The sequence below is a fragment of the Mus caroli genome, chromosome 17, assembly GCF_900094665.2.
Source record: "Mus caroli chromosome 17, CAROLI_EIJ_v1.1, whole genome shotgun sequence".
Taxonomy (NCBI): domain Eukaryota; kingdom Metazoa; phylum Chordata; class Mammalia; order Rodentia; family Muridae; genus Mus; species Mus caroli.
In genome coordinates, this window is record NC_034586.1 from 30543458 (window position 1) to 30563134 (window position 19677).

General features: G+C 48.6%; 2 protein-coding genes across 2 annotated transcripts in view; both read left to right on the forward strand.

The window, feature by feature from the left end:
* Positions 1–4501, forward strand: part of Tap2 (transporter 2, ATP binding cassette subfamily B member) — a 12111-nt gene extending 7610 nt beyond the window's left edge. The window contains exons 6-12 of the mRNA XM_021186045.1: positions 131–328; positions 472–600; positions 2228–2416; positions 2536–2709; positions 2869–3028; positions 3514–3650; positions 4094–4501. Of these exons, the coding sequence (XP_021041704.1) occupies positions 131–328; positions 472–600; positions 2228–2416; positions 2536–2709; positions 2869–3028; positions 3514–3650; positions 4094–4273 (1167 nt within the window). The 3' untranslated portion in view covers positions 4274–4501. The remainder of the gene's footprint in view (positions 1–130; positions 329–471; positions 601–2227; positions 2417–2535; positions 2710–2868; positions 3029–3513; positions 3651–4093) is intronic.
* Positions 4502–14981: 10480 nt separating this feature from the next.
* The window catches only part of LOC110284034 (HLA class II histocompatibility antigen, DO beta chain), a 6475-nt gene continuing 1779 nt past the window's right edge, over positions 14982–19677 (forward strand). Inside the window, exons 1-4 of the mRNA XM_021149600.1 lie at positions 14982–15135; positions 17070–17339; positions 18468–18749; positions 19454–19564. Of these exons, the coding sequence (XP_021005259.1) occupies positions 15045–15135; positions 17070–17339; positions 18468–18749; positions 19454–19564 (754 nt within the window). The 5' untranslated portion in view covers positions 14982–15044. The remainder of the gene's footprint in view (positions 15136–17069; positions 17340–18467; positions 18750–19453; positions 19565–19677) is intronic.

Here is a 19677-nt window from a genome sequence, read left to right on the forward strand (position 1 = left end):
CCCTCCCCTCCCCCTCCAAAAATATTCCTTCTGGAAAGAAAGGCACGGGGCAATGACGAATTGCTGGAGGGAAGCCCCTGCCTTTTGTGTTCTGCCTCATTCACTGGTTTATCCATTGACCTGTTTCCAGGCGGTGCTAAAGGAGATCCAGGATGCAGTGGCCAAGGCAGGGCAGGTGGTGCGCGAGGCGGTAGGAGGGCTGCAGACTGTGCGAAGCTTTGGGGCCGAGGAGCAGGAAGTCAGCCGCTACAAGGAGGCCCTGGAGCGATGTAGACAGCTGTGGTGGCGCCGAGACCTGGAAAAAGACGTGTATCTAGTCATACGGAGGGTGAGGTGACCTGTGCAGGGTGCAGGGTGCAGGGAGAGGGCCCGTGGAGGGAGCGGGAGGGATGAGGAGCTAGACCACCAAGGCTTAGGGGACCAGTGCTGCGCAGGGACTGGGGACTCGCTCACCTCTCTCCTTCTGTCCAGGTGATGGCCTTGGGCATGCAGGTGCTGATTCTGAACTGCGGCGTGCAGCAGATTCTGGCTGGGGAGGTCACCCGGGGCGGCCTGCTCTCCTTCCTGCTGTACCAGGAGGAAGTGGGACAATATGTCCGGGTGAGTGAGGTGCACTCATGAGATGCTCTGTGTTTCCATCTGGGCTTCTGGGCCATGAGTTAATTTTCTCATGGATAATTTTAAACATGCTTTTAAAAAGCCATTATTGTGATACGTCTTCAGGTAACTTGTATCAGCTTTGACAATGATCATAACCCTAACCTTAACCCAAACCCACCCCTAACTCCAGCCATAACCAACTCTAACCCTAGCCTGACTCCATCCTAAATTCATACTAACTCTAACCTCATCTAAACAACTTCAATTCTAAATAGCCATAATGATATCTTACCCCCACCCTGGCTAATCTTATCCCTAACTGCAATCTAAACAGAACCCTACCCCACACCTTAATCTAACCTTAATTCTAACCTACCCCAACAGCCTGCAGTGTTTGATCTGCCTTCATTTTAAAACAAATTCAAGATATCAAATCTCATCTGTAGGAATTTCAGTGTGCACCTCTAGAACATAGATATCTTAAGTATGCAGTCTGAGTGCCATTGTCATACCTAAAAATAACGATTCCTTACGTTCATCCAGTACACTCAGTGCACAGAGCTCCACAGGTATACACGCTGTGATTGGCTGACGCCCTTCCAATCTCTGTGTCTACTGATTTAAAATTCCCACCTTGCTATCGGCCTAAGGAATGGATATTTTTGTCCTGTGCTGTTCCCTATGGCCTGGGTGCTGTGTCTTCTTATCTGTAGTATTATTCTGCAGTAGCATTCCAGTGTGTTCTTCTGAGTGTTTCCTATCCATTGCTAGATAAATCCGTAAACTTTAAAATCCAGTGCTTCCCTCTTTCTAATCATGGCTGTGTTCTTTCTCCGGGAGAGACAACATATCCGGTTCTCTTGGTGTTGGTTGGTGTCTGCCTTTGATGCTTAATGCCTGCATTTGTTAAGTTACCAGGGTTGCAAAACAGTGCTGTCTGTACTTATAACTTGGATACATCAATCAAGAGACTTAATCTCATCCACTATTGGGGTACCCAGTAGTATACTTTGATTAGAAAAGGTATTTAACTATTTCTTTCTAATTGGTCACTTAAAAAAAAAGTTACTGTGCTTTGGGCATTGAACGTAATTTTCCCGGTTACTTCTTTACCATCTTTCACGTGTGGAGAGCTGGGCCAAGCTCTCTGATGATTTTAAAGGCGAGCTGGCCATGATGATTGCTTTATAAAGGATTCCCTGTCTGGAGCACACAGGGTGCAGAGCAGTGAACGAAAGCTGTGGCTCTTGACATGCTGTGTGGATCCCACAGCTTTTCATCGCAAATCAGAACACTGAAATACTTCTGCGTCTTTTAAAAATCCACCAAACTTACTCTGGGGACAGTGGCACAAGTCTGTAATGCTGAGGGAATACGTGACATTCGAGGTTAGCCTGGGCTAAGTAGCCAAAACTGTTTCAGATGAACAGAGACAAAGCCACCCTCCACTCCTAACTAAAACAATCCCTCCAAGGTACCCTCTCTGAGTTTATCTGAATCATTCATTAAAAGGTAGAGGTTCTTTTTTTGGGGGTAAGGAGCAGGAGAGGAGGACCGGCTGAGGTCAGGGTGTGAGTAGAGTGTGTGAGGGTCTTGGCTTGCTGACGTGTCCGTTCCTGATTTCCAGAACCTGGTTTACATGTATGGAGATATGCTGAGCAACGTGGGTGCTGCTGAAAAGGTGTTTTCCTACCTGGACCGAAGGCCGAATCTGCCCCAGCCTGGGATCCTGGCCCCTCCCTGGCTGGAGGGGCGCGTGGAATTCCAAGACGTCTCCTTTTCGTATCCCAGGCGCCCCGAGAAGCCTGTGCTCCAGGTGTCTGAGGGAGACCCCGTGGGAACGGAACCTTTCTCTCTGCTGCGGAGGTCGGGCTCCCGCAGCCTGAACATCCTTTTCTCTAGGAAGCTGCTCTGAACTCTTCCCTGTTTTCCTAGGGGCTGACGTTCACCCTGCATCCTGGAACGGTGACAGCGTTGGTGGGACCCAATGGATCAGGGAAGAGCACCGTGGCCGCCCTGCTGCAGAACCTGTACCAGCCCACTGGGGGCCAGCTGCTGCTGGATGGCCAGCCCCTGGCCGAGTACGATCACCACTACCTGCACCGCCAGGTGGGAGGGGCACCAGAGAGGGAGGGGCAGGAGGGAGGAGGAGCAAGCATGAAGGGGAGGTGGGGCAGCCCCTGGGAAGGAAGGCTGAGGTCCATCATGAGGAAAGAAGCGGAGGAACAAAGGAGGTACTAGTTCTTTGCTCCTGTCCGCTCTGCGCAGGTGGTTCTGGTGGGGCAGGAGCCTGTGCTGTTCTCGGGTTCTGTCAAGGACAATATTGCCTATGGCCTGAGGGACTGTGAGGACGCTCAAGTGATGGCAGCTGCCCAGGCGGCCTGTGCAGACGACTTCATAGGGGAAATGACTAATGGAATAAACACAGGTACTTACAGGTTCCGAGACCACCCTGGCAGGGGCAGGAGAAAATGGGGCTAGGAGGGAGCTCATTTGACAAAGTGCATCGTTGCAAGCATGAGGGCCTGCGTTTGATCGCTAGAATCTTTTTTTTTTTTTTTAAACGAAAACCAAAACGCAAAACAAAAGCCAGACTAGGAATAACCTCTGCCCTGCACACGTGCCCACACCCACACACATGCACACGCAAGGCTCACACACAGGTTCACTCACACACACACACACGCACCAGATAATGGAATTTATTATTGGGGTGATGCTTGTACCCCCGTTGCTCCTACCTCCGCTCCCGATTTTCATTTTTCTCCACCTCCAGCTCCCCTCCTGCCAGGCTTTCCTACCTTCTGATTGACGGACAGAAGCAGATCGGGGGAACACTTTGTCTTTGCTGCGGGGAGGGGTGTTTTCTGATCACGTGTGTCTCAGGAGGGGATTTTTCTCTGATTTCCTCAGAAATCGGGGAGAAAGGGGGCCAGTTAGCTGTGGGACAGAAGCAACGTCTGGCCATTGCCCGGGCTCTTGTGCGGAACCCACGGGTCCTCATTCTGGATGAGGCTACCAGCGCCCTGGACGCCCAGTGTGAGCAGGCGGTGAGTACCAGCATGGAAGGGCAGGGGACAGTGGAATCTAAGGGATGTGTTTGCAGGGTCAGGTGGCATACAGCTGGGCGGGGCTGATGTTCTACAGACCGGGAGAATGTCTGCACTTTGGCAGGGCTGAGAGCTGTAATGATTACTTTTGTTGCTAGACCAAATCCTCACAGATTGTGCCTTGCCTGCGTCCTGGGCTTTCTCAGGTTGTTGGCAGTGGAGTTAACTCTCTCCAGGGTGAAGAATGGTGGTGGTGGGGTGTCTGGCCCGCCATAGCTGCCTTTCCCAATGACAGCTGTACAGCCATGGTGAAGGGCGGACCCCTATCGCCTGCCCTTTGAGGCCCCCTGCACAGCCCAGACCTTCTTTAGCCTGAGTCACAGGGACAGCCCAGCTGCTGTGTCCCATTCATTGCCTTTGAGTCTGTGATCTGTCCTCTGCAGCTACAGACCTGGAGATTGCAGGGGAACAGGACGATGCTGGTGATTGCCCACAGGCTGCACACGGTTCAGAATGCTGACCAAGTTCTGGTGCTCAAGCAGGGGCGTCTGGTGGAGCATGACCAGCTCAGAGACGGCCAGGATGTCTACGCCCACCTGGTACAGCAGCGGCTGGAGGCGTGAGGCCTCCAGACCCTGAGCCCCTCTCAGGACTGTGGCCAGGATCAGACCCACAGGAACCTTGCCGGAGGAGGCTAGGGTCAGGATAAAGATTGGGACCATTTTGGACTTTGTGTGTTATGGTGGCCTGGATGGGTAAGGGTTGGGGGAGTGGGTGGTTTGTGGTTCTAGAAACATTATTTTTTTGCTGAATATAAAAATAATAAATATATATAAAATGCTTTTCCTTAATGTATGTTATGGTTACTACTGGCTGACATTTTAACAGCATCTAGAATCACGGCCAACATCTGGGCAAACATCTAGGCATGCCCGTGGATGAGGGAGTTCTAGGTTAGGTTAACTGCGATGGGAAGACCCCCCGCCCCCACTGTGTATGGAACCATCTCGAGGATTGAGGTTCCACACTGCATAAAAGAGACCAATATGCATTGGTCTTTCTGCTCCTCCCTGGGTCCTCTCATTCCTGCCTTCCTTGCTATGACAGACTACCCTTAAACCAGGAGCCAAATTAAACCCGTCCTGATTTTTGATATGCAAATCACCATCAACACATGAATAGAGCTGCCTTTCTGTATCCTTTTTTTTGTTCACATCAATATCTGACGAGTGTGTGTGTGTGTGTATGTATTTTTTTTTTCTTTTTTGATAGGGTCTCTGGCTCTCCTGGAACTCACTGTGTAGACCAGGCTAGCCTCAAACTCACAGACGTCCACCTGCCTCTGCCTCTCAGGTGATGGAATTAAAGGTGTGCACCACCAACACTTGGCCTTTGTTAGGTACCTGATATTTTTGTGTGTGTGTGTGTGCATGCATGTGTGTACATGTGCGTGCACGTGCGTGTGTGTGTGTGTGTGTGTGTGTGCGTGTGTGTCGGGAAGACTAAAGGATGGCTGGGCAAAGCTCAGCTCCTAACAGTGTTAATAGTATAACTGTGTTAGAGAGGACCACTTTGTACGGTTCCTGCTTGCACTAGTACAAAGCGGTTCCCATGTGTCGCCTTTATCCTTATTCTGAGCTTTCAGCGGTCTGATACTATCTTCACTTTCCCTATCATTTCTATTTTATGAATGGAGAAACACGGGTTCAACGAGATGAGAGTTCTTTCTCAAGGTGCTTAGCTTCATTTTGGTTACTGTGACGAACACCCTAACCAAAAGAAAGGGTTTACTTGGCTCAGAATTCCAGCTCACAGAATTCCAGTCTGTCGATGAGGGAAGTCGTCTCTAACCAAGGGACTCTTCACAGGCAGAGAAGGGCAGCTGGAAAACAGAGGGGTCGATGCTCATTGGTGCCAGGGAGGCTCATGCTCAGTCAGCTCTCACCAGTTCAAGACCGCCTGCCCAGGGACTGGTGCTGTCCTCCGGGCTGGACTTTCTTACATCAAAAGTCAAGGCAATCCCCCACAGATGCCCACAGGGCAACCTGATGTAAGTTAATTACAGTCAAGATGACCCCCCTCCCCTCCAGACAGACAGACAGACAGACCTGCCCACAGACAAGCCATGTAAGTAACTCCCTTCCCTGGTGTCTTAGCAGTTGCTGTGATAAACACCGCACCCAGAAGCACCTTAGAGGAGGGGAGCGTTTGTCTGGCTTGTGGCTCTAGAGGGAGAGTCTGCCATGGTGGGTGAGGCATGGCAGCAGGTTGTCAGAGCAGGAATCACATCTCTATCCTTAACGCGAGCAGAGAGCAAACTGGAAGTGGAGCAAATCTCCAAACGCTCAGGACCTAACCTCAGTGACATATTCCCTCCAGAGAGGCCACATCACTTCCCCAAATGGTGCCATCAACCAGGGACCACATATTCAAACACTCGGGCCTATGGGTGACATTTCTCATTTAAAGCACCATGCCTGGTAATTTTAGGTAGTGGTAAATTGGCTTTAAAAACCATTTTTTAGAAAAGATTCATTTATTTTATTTTCTGCCTGTGAATGTTTTGTCTGCATATTTATATGTGCACCACACATGAGCCTGGTGCCTGTCGAGGTCAGAAAAGGGCATTGGAACCCCTGACTTGGAGTTAAAGTGACCGTGAGATGGCACGCGGGTGCTGGGTTCAAATCCAGCTTAGGTCCTCTGCAAGAGCAGCAAGTGTTTTTAAACCTCAAGCTATCTCTCCAGACTGCAAGCTGACATTTGAAAGTAACCACCACACAGGGTTATACATTGTTGGAGTTGGTGTTTGGGTATAGGCTTAGAGTCTGAATTCTGAACACAATTATATCTCCTGTCCAGAATCTCTAACTCATATCAGACAGAGCGAATCATTGGCTTTCAGAAGCTCCAAATCCAGTATATTCTCTGCATCCCCCCCCCCTTGGCAGCTGCCATTCACTGCCTTAGAGAGAGGTTTCTGTCATGAGTCCTCCCCCCAGCCCCCAACCCCCACCTCTTGCTGTCCAGGAAGGCACCCTCCCAAGCACACAGGGGTCTTGGTCCAGGCTACAGCGCGCTCCCTGGCCACCCTCCTGCTTTCCCACAAGCACTTCAGGAGTTAACCGAGGAGTCTCCAGGAAACCCTCAGTTGGGAGGTGGCCTCTCCAGGAGGCCAAGTCACACGGGCTTCTGTCTCACCTCCTTTCTGCTCTGCCCACACACTTCTTGTCCTCTAGACCCGGAGTTCCCCAGGGAAAGTTAGGGTTTGTGTCTTTGACCTGGCGCAGAGCCCAGGTTCACAGACCTTGAATAGGGAGCCTGTTGGAGAACTGAGCTCCTGCCACAGAGAGTTAGACGCTGTTCAGCTCACTGGCGCTGGCAGGGCTGGGCTTGGAACAATCCCATTCTAGGAAACAGAAACCTAGCCATTCCTGGAAACAGCAGGTACTTTCCAGCGCTAGCGGAGCCTGCCAGCACAGCTGTCGGCTCCCAGCCTGGCAGCACAGCGCACAGCAGCAGGGTGAGAATTCACAACAGCCTCACACCCATCCACCTCTTAGCCCAGAGAGAAGCCTTACCCAGAGTCCTTCCTTTTCCCTTCTTATAAGAGGAAAGAATTCTTTTGTCTCTTACCATAGGTAAGCTGTAGCCTGTCATGGAAGATGAGCAGTGAGGAGTCTCTGGTATTTTTTTTTTCTTGAGACTTGGGAGAGAATCTTAAAAATAATATAGCAGGGGCTGGAGAGGTGGCTCAGTGGTTAAGGCTGCTCTTCCAACTGTAACTCCAGTTCCAGGGGATCTGGCGCCCTCTTCTGGCCTACATAGGCACTGCGTTCACATGCAACACAGACACACACCCAGGCAAAAACACCCACAGACATAATATAAAAAATTGGGGCAGGCTGGGTAATGATGCTTTCTGCAAAGTCTGATGGCCTGAGCTCACTCCCCTGGACCCACATAATGGAAGGAAAGGACCAAATCCCACAAGCTGTCCTCTGACCTTCATATACGAAAGTTGAGCTACAAGTGCTGTCTCTCTCCTCCTTCACATAAAATAAAATAAAATAAATAAGAAAAAACAATACAATGGTCAAGCCTTCACATATATAGAAACTTCTGGAAGTCTAGGTATACAGCTGGGACAAACAGGAGCCCGGGGCAGTGGGGGTGGGGGTGGGGTGTATAGTGTGTTTTGAACCCTGGTCCTCTGGAAGAACAGCCAGTTTCCCTAACCCCCGAGCCACCTCTCCAGCCCCTGTTATATTATTTTAAAGATGCTCTCCCAGGTTTCAAGAACAACGAATGTTGGTGTTGGGAGACGGAGTCACAGGGGACACAAAAATTGCTCCCCAAACCAAAACCCTCCAGGGTGGCCTGCCAACCACACTGTATCGGTGACTCTCATTCCTTAGCATTTTCGTCACCATGCCTCCTGCTTTCCCCAGCCTGTAATTTCTGCTCCAGTTACCTCCAGTTTGTTTCTCTCTTATCCAGCTTTATTCTAAAACATTACTATATACTAAATTTATCATAGGTGGGTCTTATTGTAACATTTCATTAAAATTTTTTATTACATTTATTTAGGGTATGCGAGCATGTGAGTGTGTGTGTGAACACATAGCAACTTGCTTCAGTTGGTCAGCTTTCTCCTACCTACAGGTCAAACTTGGCAGCAAGTGCCTTTACCCATGGCACTGTCTTGCCAACCCTCATTAGAGATCCAGCTGTGGGGCATTTTCTCAGTTAGTGATCAAGTGGGGAGAGCTCTTTGTGGGTGGTGCCATCTCTGGGCTGGCAGTCTTGGGTTCTATAAGAGAGCAGGCTGAGCAAGCTAGGGGAAGCAAGCCAGTAAGGAACATCTCTCCATGGCCTCTGCATCAGCTCTTGCTTCCTGACCTGCTTCAGTTCCAGGCCTGACTTCCTTGGTGATGAATAGCAGTGTGGAAGTGTGAGCTGAATAAACCCTTTCCTCCCCAACTTGTTTCTTGGTCATGATGTTTGTGCAGGAATAGAAACCCTGACTAAGACTGGCACACAGGTGAAAGGATGTTTGGATATAGTAGACACGTGAAAGAACCCATGATGAAGGAGCATAAATGTGACCCCACAGACAGTGTGTGTGTGGGGGGAACACTGAGCACTGGTTTGTTTTGCTCCGCCTCATTATTCTTCACTAGGGACACGCATGCATTGGTTTACCTTACATAGCATTGTTGAGCTCAACTTATGGTAACGCTGCCATTGAGAGAAACTCATCCAAAAACTTCTCAGGAGGTTCCTGTGACTTCGGCTGCCTCACCTCAGGCTGGCTGGTGAGTCTGGTGGCTTCTTCAGGATTGAACTACAGCTGCTGGTTCATGCCTGGGGTCTGCCTGGGGAAAGGACTGGACTGTAGCTGCTAAGTCGTATTTGGTGTTTGCTATGGGACTGAACTGCTGCTAAAGAAGATGGAGCTCGCCCCGCAAAGAACTACTGCTGAATAGGTCCACTTTCCTGAACAGGTTCACCTCCCCCACATCCTAATAACTTTTCTCTTCACCTCCCTCTGCTGGGTGGTGGCTCGAGGAGAGGTCGAACCCTTATTGAATGTAGGTTGTAAAAGGTTTATGCCTACCAGCGCCTGCCACCCATTTTCCTTCTTCTCCTGTCACGCCTCTGTTCCTTATGCACAGATAAAGCCTCATTGTATATTACACACCCACTCTCTTTCTTCACCAACTGATGCACGTGTGAGTTGTTCCTTAAACAACAACAACAACAACAACAAACCTACTGTGCTGCAATAAAGGTGGTTTGCAGGTGTCTGCTGTACGCTGCCTTCAATCCCTTCCAGGGTACGTTGTGGTGTGGTACAGCTGGGCCATATTGTAGTTTTAATTTTGGCCTTTTAAAGAGCCTCCATACTTACACCATACTCCCTACATCTAATGGCTGGACCAGCTCACATTCCCACCAGCAGTGTACGAACACCTGCTGCCACACACACTTCCTTTTTTCTTCTTGTTTTTTGAGACAGGGTCTCACCATTTAGATCAGGCTGGCCTCGAACTCACAGAGAATCCCCACCCCTGCCCCCTTCTCCTAAGAGCTGCTTTTCCTTCCTTTTTCTTTCTTCAAAAATTAAATCTGTTAATTTTTATTTGATGTGCATGTCTATTGTGTGTGCCTGGTGCCCACAGAGGCCAGAAGGGAGCGTCAGATTCCTGATCGTAGAGTAATAGATGACCGACCGTGAGCTGCCATGTGGGTTCTGGGAACTGAACCCTGGTCCTCTAGGAGAGCAGTAAGCCCTATTCATCCCCGCATCATCTCTCCAGCTCTGTCTACTTTTTTTTTTCTTGGTAGTCAGATTGAGGCAAGATGTAGTCAGTGTCGCTAAAATGTTCTCTTTATCATATTTTATTTATTAATTATTATTTGTGTGTGTGTGCACTCGCATGTGTGTGCACACATCACAGCATGTGTGTGGAGCCAGTAGTATGGAATTGATTCTGTCTATGTGTATTTCTGTGTATTTCTATTTCCTAGGGCAAATGCCTTTACCAGCTTAGCCACCTCTACTCCCCTCGGTGTAGTTTTGGTCACAACTTCCCTAGAGCTAAAAATCTTGAACTTACAACAACAACAACAACAACAACAACAACAAAACTTTAAAGTTAGCACCCGAAGTACCAGGCTTCCTTGTGCTGCATTCAAACATGCTTAGTTTTCGTTGACTAGCCGGCATCCAGGCTTATACAATCCCTTCCATCCCTCTTTAGGTCTCACGTGCTCCGTTAACCTCCCACCCTCCTTCATGAGCTTTCCCCACGTGTTCATTGGCAACCTGTGCTTCTTCAGGGTCTTTTCTGGGCTTCGGGGCGGTAGCAGCGATAGCCTGGCCCATGGGAGGCCCTGGGACTGGTTCCCCGGCATCACAAGTTTTCATCTGCTGGTTGGGTTATTTGTTTTTCAGTGTCTGATGTTCTGAGATTGTTGCGTGTTCTGGGTACTAGTTTTCGGACAGGCAGACAGCTGTCAAAGCTTCCTCTCCCGTTCGGTCCCTCCCATTCTGTCTGTTTCTTTGACTCTTCAGAAACCTCTTCATTTTTATTTATTTATTTTCATGTATATGACCACACTGCAGCTATCTTCGGACACACACCAGAAGAGGGCATCGGATCCCATTACAGATGGTTGTGAGGCACCATGTGGTTGCTGGGATCTGAACTCAGGGCCTCTGGAAGAGCAGTCAGTGCTCTTAACCGATGGGCCATCTCTCCAGCCCCAGAAACTCTTTAATCTAACAAAATCCCACGTTTTAATTCTTACTTTTGTTCCCAGGGCTACAGTAGCCTTTCCAGTTGCCGCTCACAGCTCTCGATCTAAGGCTTTCGGTATTTCCTGTAACTACTTGAAAGTTTCTGATCTATTCTGAGTTGAGCTTTTGGTATGGGATGACAAGTAGGGAAGGCTGTCTTTGCAAAGCTCTGTAGATTTCTCTGGGACATCTAGACAGCTCCCCAGTCTGTTCTATTCTCCGTGAGAACAGCATCGAGCCTCAAGCCTTTTCCGCTTCGAGGTCACAGACTTCACCGATCCCCAGGAGCGCATGTGGAGTAGTCAGTAGCCTGGAGCCCTTCCTTTTTCCGGTACTGAGTGAGCTAGGGCCGCGCAGTGTGAGTCTGGTGCCATCTGGTGGCCGTGTAAAACACTGGGTCATTTGAGCAAGACTGTGGTGTATCTTCTGAATTCATGATTGATGTCAGAGAGCCCAGCCCACTGTAGGAGGTGTCACCGGGGCAGGTGGTCTATGGTTATGTAAAATATAAGAAATCAGTCAGAGGGCTGGAGAGGTGACTCAGCGGTTAAGAGCACTGGCTGCTCTGTGGAAGGTCTTGAGTTCAAATCCCAGCAACCACATGGTGGCACACAACCACCCGTAATGAGATCTGACGCCCTCTTCTGGTGTGTCTGAAGACAGCTACATTGTCGGGGCCAGAGTGAGCAGAAGTCCTGAGTTCAATTCCCAGCAACCACATGATGGCTCAGAACCATCTGCACAGTTACAGTGTACTCATATACATAAAATAAATAAATCTTAAAAAAAAAAAAAGAAATCAGGCAGAGCAAACCATGGGGAGCAAGACAGTAAGCAGCGTTCCTCCACAGCCTCTACTTCAGTCCCTGCCTCCAGGTTCCTGCTTTAAGTTCTTGCCTTGGCTTTCCTAAGAGATGGAAATTTAACGGAGATCTGTAAGCCAAACAACGTGTTCCTTCCCAACTTGCTTTTGGCTCTGCAGCAATAGAGAGATGTGATGTATAAGCTGTGATATATAAATGTATATATTCCCGCTCCACATTTCCCCAAATAACAGTTCTCAAAATCAACTCCTCTGAAACTTACTTTCACAGTCAGTGGTGCAATGCTAGCTACATTGGTAGACTCCAAGGTGCTGCGTACACTTGTCAAAACTCCTGGCCCTGGGTCAGGCTGGCCTCCAAATTGCTACAGGGAGAAAAGAAAACAGAAAATAGCTAAGGATATTAGTGACACAGCATCCTTGAGGACATCCAGAAGGTGAGCTGTTTGTAACCATGGTTTCTATTGCTCATCACATAATGTAAAGATACCTGTGGTGGGGCTAGGAAGTTGAGGGCTCTTCCAGGGAGAGGGTGGACCTTCCACCCTGAGCTCTCTTGACCCAGACTGGCTGCCTCGATGCACTTCCCCAGATGACGTCTCTTGGGAATCCATTCGGTGTGTTCCCTTTCCTTGCTCTCTCTGCTGTGTGTTCTGAGCCCCATGGATGGACTTCTGCTATTACCTGAAGTGGAAACTTGAGGGTTCTTTGGAAAGTCAGTTGTGTTGGATGGTGTTTTGCAAACACGTGAAGGACTGTTTCATTAGAGTGGACATAGGGGTGAAAGGCTAAATCAGACTCATGAAGGAATGTTTCGAGAGGATGTTCTGCTAAAGTAAGTAGATGTAAGGACACATGATGAAGGATTCTTGATTCTTTGCTAGTAACACACATGTATTGGTTCACTTTACATTGTGTAGTTGAGCTGTATTTGTCAGGACTCCATAGAGAGAGATGCACCAAAAATCTCCTGGTGGTGTGCTGCAGGTTCTTGTTGCTTCCAAGGACTTGGGTTGATAGGCAGAGTGATATCAGCTGAGACAGATGCATGTACTAAGGCAAGTCCTGTGGAGGAGACCTAATGTTTGGAGAGAGTATGAAAAGGACTCGACAGACAGCGATGGAGGCTGAGCTTGGCTTGCTGGTAGAGGTAGCTGTGCAACTCTTACTGATTTCGAGTCTTTGCTGACCTTTGCTTCATTGAGAGAGGCACAGCCAAGAACTTTTCCTGGCATTCCTCCCGGTCCCTCCTGCTGACTCAAGTCGAGGCTGAGGCCTGGCTGTTGCTGCTAGAACATATCACCGCTCTTGTTAACCTGACTCAACTGGACTGCTGGTGTATCTGGGAAGTGTTTGTGAGTGGATCAAGCTGCTGCTGCTGACCTGTGAACTGAACTGCTGAGTTCCAGACAACACAGATGGGAGTTGCTCCAAAGAACCTTTCTACACAGGTCCACTTCCCTCGTGTCCTTTCTTTTCCACTACCTCTGGAGGGTGGTGACTATAAGGGAGGTTAAAGCGTTTAAGGACCACCATTAAAAAATAGGATTTGAGGAGGCTGGAGAGATGGCTCAGAGGTTAAGAGCAGTCAGTGCTTTTCCAGAGGTCCTGAGTTCAATTCCCAGCAACTACATGGTGGGGTGGCTCACAACCATCTGTAATGGGATCCGATGCCCTCTTCTGGTGTGTCTGATGACAGCTACAGTGTACTCATAAAAATAAAAAAAAATAGGATTTTAAAAAATTAAAGTTATAATTACCTGCTACCTCTGTCTGCTACCGGCTACTTATTTATTCTATTTATTTGCTTGCTATATATTTAATGAACACATTCATCTTGAATGAAAAGCACAGCTTTCATAGATTATCTTCTGGGCCATACAGAACCAGCAAGTAGCTGGGTGATATTATTACAAATCTTTAGCCATTGCTCACAATGCCTTGTTTAGAGGCTAAAATGCATGTATACAAACATATCAATAGGATAAAATTCCATGCATAATATACACATCATTACATTATCTTGGTAAGTATACTGGCTAATTTTACTTTGTGCATGCGTGTACGTGTGTGTGTGTGTGTGCGCACATATGTGCTTGTCAACTTGACCTAGGCTAGGTCATCTGGGAAGAGGGAACCTCAATTGAGAAAATGTCCCCATCAGAGTGTCTTAGGCAAGTCTATATGACATTTTCTTTTAATTGACTATTTATTGATGAGGAATGGCCCGGCCCACTGTGGGAGGTATAGTCTTGGGCAGTTTAAGAAAGCAGGCTGAGCAAGCCATGTGAAGCAAGCCAGTAAGCAGCTCCCTCCTGCTTCAGTTCCTGCCTCGAGGTTCCTTCCTGACCTCCCCCAGTGATGGAACATAAGCTGCTGTAAGGTGAAATAAGCCCTTTCCTTCAAAGTAGCTTTGGCTGTGGTGGTCATCACAGCAGCAGAAACCTGACCAAGGCAGCAGAGGTCAATTAATCGATTATTTTATACTTCTTTCCCGTGTATTTTCAGCACAGTGTCAATTATCATCATTATTATTATTATTATTATTATTGTTATTTTGAGCCAGGGTCTCACTCTGTAGCTCAGGCTACACTCGTTCTGCCAGCTAATGTGTTCTATAGAATCCCATCCCACCATCTTGCTGACTTAGCCCCCAATGCTTCCTTCCATTCTGTCTTTATGAATATATTTGCGCGATTTTATTCTTTTGAGAATTATGTCTTCCTGTCTGTCTTTCTGTCTTTGTTTTCCTCCTCCCTCCTCTCCTTGCTTGGCATACAAGGCACAGCACAGCCTGTCTCTGCTTTTGCTGACGAGCTGCCATCAACCCCCTTTAAGCTACAATCCACAAAGCTGTTTACATAGTTCAGTACCCTCTGCAGTCAATGTCTAGGAAGGGAGGAGACCTGTTGGTCAGACTAATTCAGGGACCCTACTAAGTGAAGGCAGCAGAATCCACAATAAACAACCTACTTTGTTCTAGGCCCTCGTACTCTGTAGACTCTTCTCTCGCGATGCTGGTCCATTTTCCCACATTTCAACAGCCAACACTGACTCTCCAGGTAACCAGTTCTTGGCTTTTATCACAGTGTTAGCAAAGTGTTCTGCCTAGCAACAAATGATGCAAAGTCTTCGCTCTTGATTGGTTAACAGCGTGAAGGAGGCTGCATAATTACCTATCTATTTTTTTTTTCAGCTGTGTGGAAGACAGCTCTATTCTAAAGAGGTGTATCAGTCTCTTCATTGCCCCTTTGTCCCCTCCAGAATGGGCGCTGGGAGGGCCCCCTGGGTGGTGGCTCTGCTGGTGAACCTCATGAGGCTGGATTCCTTCATGATTGAAGGCAGAGACTCCCCAGGTAAGAAGAGAGGAGTTTGATTCTGGGTGTGGTTTTCTGGAATTGGCACGGGGCTAACTCTCCCCATTCTCTGTGGACCAAAGTCTCAGACTAGAGTGGCTCTGACTTTAAAGAGTCCCCCCCAGCCAGGTGGTGGTGGCGTGCACCTTTAATCCCAGCAGGATTTCTGAGTTTGAGGCCAGCCTGGTCTACAGAGTGAGTTCCAGGACAGCCAAGGCTACACAGAGAAACCCTGTCTTGAACTGCCCCCCCCCCAAAAAAAAAAACCCCCCCCCCCCTGACCAGGAAGCTCTCATGCCCTCCTCAGCACCCACAATGAACTGCCTGGAAAGGTCTTCTCACACCCAAGACACAGATACCAGGGGAGTGAGTGAGCGAGGGAGGAAGGAGACATTTTCCCCTGTTGGGCTCCTTGTGCATCAACATCAGACACTAGAACCTTGAAAGCCGGAATCTGAGCAGCTGAGCTTTCTCTACGAGCATCTACTCCTTTTATGGTTTTCTGGTGAAATTGGAAATCACATCTCCCGTCAACTATTAAGCTCCTGGTTAGCATTCAGCATTGTACTGAGAAGTTTTGAGGTGTGAGTGAAGTTGAGAGCTCAGACAAGTTGAGTATGTTAGTTATCTTTGGCCTCAGGTTGCTGTGTACAACTTGTTTTTTCACTGGGGAGACGGGCTATGCAGACACCAGCATTGCTAGACCATGAAAACTCAGGCTTGTGAGCAGAAAACAGGATGTGATATGCTAAGAAAAGACTCCCCTCTAACGCCAGTGTCTCATTAAATAACAGAAGAGGAACAAGCCTAGGAGGGGCATCAGTTTTCTCGGAGAACAAAAACCGCTCTGAGTTTATCAAGTCCATTTGACAAATGGGAAAAAAAATCAGCACAGAATTTTAGATGATGATGAAAACCCCATATACTTTCTCTTTAGTTTGTAAAGAGGGAGCAGAGAAAGGTAGACATACTGAGGGACTGGAGGCTGGCACCTCGTCTGAACTCAGTGGCCCTCAGAGGGGCCTGGATGGTCATGGAAGTCATTTTCAGGGGGTGGCTGAGCACTGCTGGAGGAGACTGGTGAGCTTAGGAATAAACAGACCCACAGCTCAAGCACGAAAGCCATTATCCTTCAAGTCGCAGCTTAGCTGCTTCATGGAGGTCTGCCTGCTTTATCATTCTCTAGCGCACAGAACTGAGCCACACACAGCACGCCGTCATCACAAGAAGTCTTCCTCATCCTGTCCCGCCCCCTTCCTCTTCTTTCCTCCCCATGAATACCATTCCAAGTTTGCCTTCAACATGAGTGTAGTGTTCAGAAACATAGAATGGGCCGCAAGATGGCTCAGTGGCTAAAGCCACTTGCTGCCAAACCTGACAACCTGAGTTCAATCCCCAGGAACCACGTGTTAGATAAGGGGTGGGGGAGAATAACAGGGGAGGGGGAGGGGAGGACAGGGAAGATGGGGATGGGGGAGAAAGGAGGACACAGGGACTGTGGGGGACAGGGACAGGTACGAGGGGAACCAGGGACAGGGAGCACACAGTGGGTGAGGATGGGGAGACAAGGTGAGGGAGGGGGTGGGGGAATAATGGGGAGGAAAGACAAGGGGGTTAGGGGTGGGGATTGGGAAAACTGGGGTGGGGGAGATGGGGGTGGGACATGACATGGGGACTGGGTGGGGTCTGGGCTGTGGGGTAGGGGACAGGACGGAATGGGATAGACTCACTCCTGGAAACTGTTTTCCTTGTTCATATTTTAAATAAATGCCAATAAGCATTAAATGACATTAAGTGACTTTGTCTCTTAATGTCATTTAAGTGACTTTGTCTCTTAATGTTGGGCTTTTGAGCATGTTGCTATCTGACTTAGTGTACCAGGTGCAGGCTTTCCTAGAGGTGCAGCTGGTTCCTAATCCTTTTATGGTTTCCAGAGAATTTTGTGATTCAGGCAAAGGCGGACTGTTACTTCACCAATGGTACAGAAAAGGTTCGCTTGCTGGTCAGGTTCATCTTCAACCTGGAGGAGTATTTACACTTCGACAGTGACCTGGGGATGTTTGTGGCTCTGACGGAGCTGGGGAAACCTGATGCTGACCAGTGGAACAAACGCTTGGATCTCCTGGAGACGAGCAGAGCTGCTGTGAACATGGTCTGCAGGCAGAAGTACAAGCTGGGGGCCCCCTTCACTGTGGAGAGAAATGGTGGGTGACAGTAAGGTCTAGGGGTTCTCCATGAGAACCTTGTAATAGACATTTAAAAGGTTTTAAATTACAGCAATCATCTATCTGTCTGTCTATTATTTATTTGTGTGTGTTCCATGCATGCCATAGTGGAGGTCAGAGGACAATTTGAAGCAGTTGGTTCCCTCCTTCCATCATGAGGGTCCTAGAGATTGAACTCAGGTCATCAGGCTTGGGGGCCTGGGACTATACCCTGTCCTCAGCTGTGAATTGTTGGCTTAGAATTTTCAAAACCTACTTTAATAATGGTTCTTAAATGCTTCAACCTCCCTTCTAGCCCACCATCCACCATAGAGAGTGGAAAGGAAAGGTTGATAGGAAATAGGGGTTGTGGACCTGCTTAGAAATAGTTCTTTAGGGGTGATTCCAATCTTCGTTGTCAGCAGTCCATCCCTCTAGCATAGCATCAACACGAACCAACTGCTGCAGTCCAGTCCACTTGGCAATCACTGCTCATGAATTAGCAATGGCAATTTGATCCAGAAGAAACCGCACGGCTCTGCCAATTGGCCTGAGTCTCCAGAGACAGGAAGAAGCTGTAAGAATATCACAAGTTCTTTACCAAGTTACTCTCTATGCAGTCACGACAAGCGAAGATAAGTCATGCTATGCAAGGCAAACCAATACTAGGGTGTCGTCAGCAAAGACTAGTGAGGCACGGCAAGGCGAACCAATACCAGAGCCTCCTCCCACTGTCACTGGGGTCATATTTATATTTTCTTCCACAAATCATGCTTTCTCTCACTTGTCTGCTTCAGCCAAACATCCTTCCATCTGTCTGCTCTGGCAAAACATCATCTGATATAACGGAGTTTCCAAAGAAACCAGAAATTTCTACTTCCTCCTAAAACCTCAGAGTTCTCAGGGTCTTTGAGGACTGGTGTAGCCTTGAATACAGTGGGTGACTGTGGGGTGACCTGGCAGAGTCTATGCCCTCCTTGTGGACATCCACACATGCTTCTCAACCTATGGTGTTAGGTACCCACACTTCCAGCTTCTACTTGGCTTCTATGGGAGATGGATCACGGTGGTCACAGTCCCTCTAGATGCTCCTGTCCTTGCTGTGCTTTTTGTTTCTTCTCTTGCCAGTGCCTCCAGAGGTGACAGTGTACCCAGAGAGGACCCCGTTGCTGTTGCAGCACAACCTGCTGCTCTGCTCTGTGACAGGCTTCTACCCCGGGGACATAAGTGTCAAGTGGTTCCGGAATGGACAGGAGGAGAGGTCTGGGGTCATGTCCACTGGCCTTGTTAGGAATGGAGACTGGACCTTCCAGACAACAGTAATGCTGGAGATGATCCCAGAGCTTGGTGACATCTACAGCTGCCTCGTGGAGCACCCCGGCCTCCTGAGACCTGTTTCTGTGGCATGGAGTGAGCTTTATCTAGTTTTCTGTATTTCTGGACCTTGACCTGTAGGAGCTGTCATTTCTGTGTTCATCTTGATGACAAGACAAGTTCCCCTGATCTAAGAATCCTAGTGCCAGGGCAGGAGAAAACAGGACAGGCATCCATCCTCTGAATGTCCACGAGATAGATAAGGAGGCTGTTAACCCACAACTTGCCTCTAACCCTGGGACCTAGTATCCTTTAGCACTTTAATCTTTACAGACACTGCCACTGGCTATAAGTCAGGGATCAGCCTGGAGAAGTGGCTTAGCTGGTGAAGGGCTTGTCATATAACTGTGAGGAGCTGAGTTTGACTCCTAGAGTCTATGTAAATAATCCAGGTTCTCTGGTCCATGATTGTAGTCCCAGGGCTTGGGAGGTAGAGACAGGCAGATCCCTGCAGCTCACAGGCTAACCATTAGTGAGTTCTCCGTCAGTGAGGGACATTGAACTACAGCAAAAACAGCAAAGGGAACGGCACCTGAGGAATAACACCAGCCATTGACCTCTGGTCTGTGGGAGTGCACTCGAGCGCGCGTGTGCACACACACACACACAGAATCAGTGACAGATGGGAGACACATATCTAGATTTAACTCTTCCCTGAGCAGTACTGGGCTTTGGGGTTTTAAGAAGTTGGGTCCAGTACTGAGAGCATTGCACTGACTTTAAGTTTCACTTTCCCACAGTGGCTCAGTCTGAATATTCCTGGAAAAAGATACTGAGTGGAGCTGCAGCGTTCCTGCTTGGGCTGATTGTCTTCCTGGTGGGGGTTGTTATCCATCTCAAGGCTCAGAAAGGTAGCAGACCTCTGAAGAGAACCTTCCCACCTGCCCTGTGCCTCTTTATCCACTTCCAGCTTCCTTTACTGTAAAGATCTCAGGGAGGGAGGGAGGAAGGGAAGGAGGGAGGG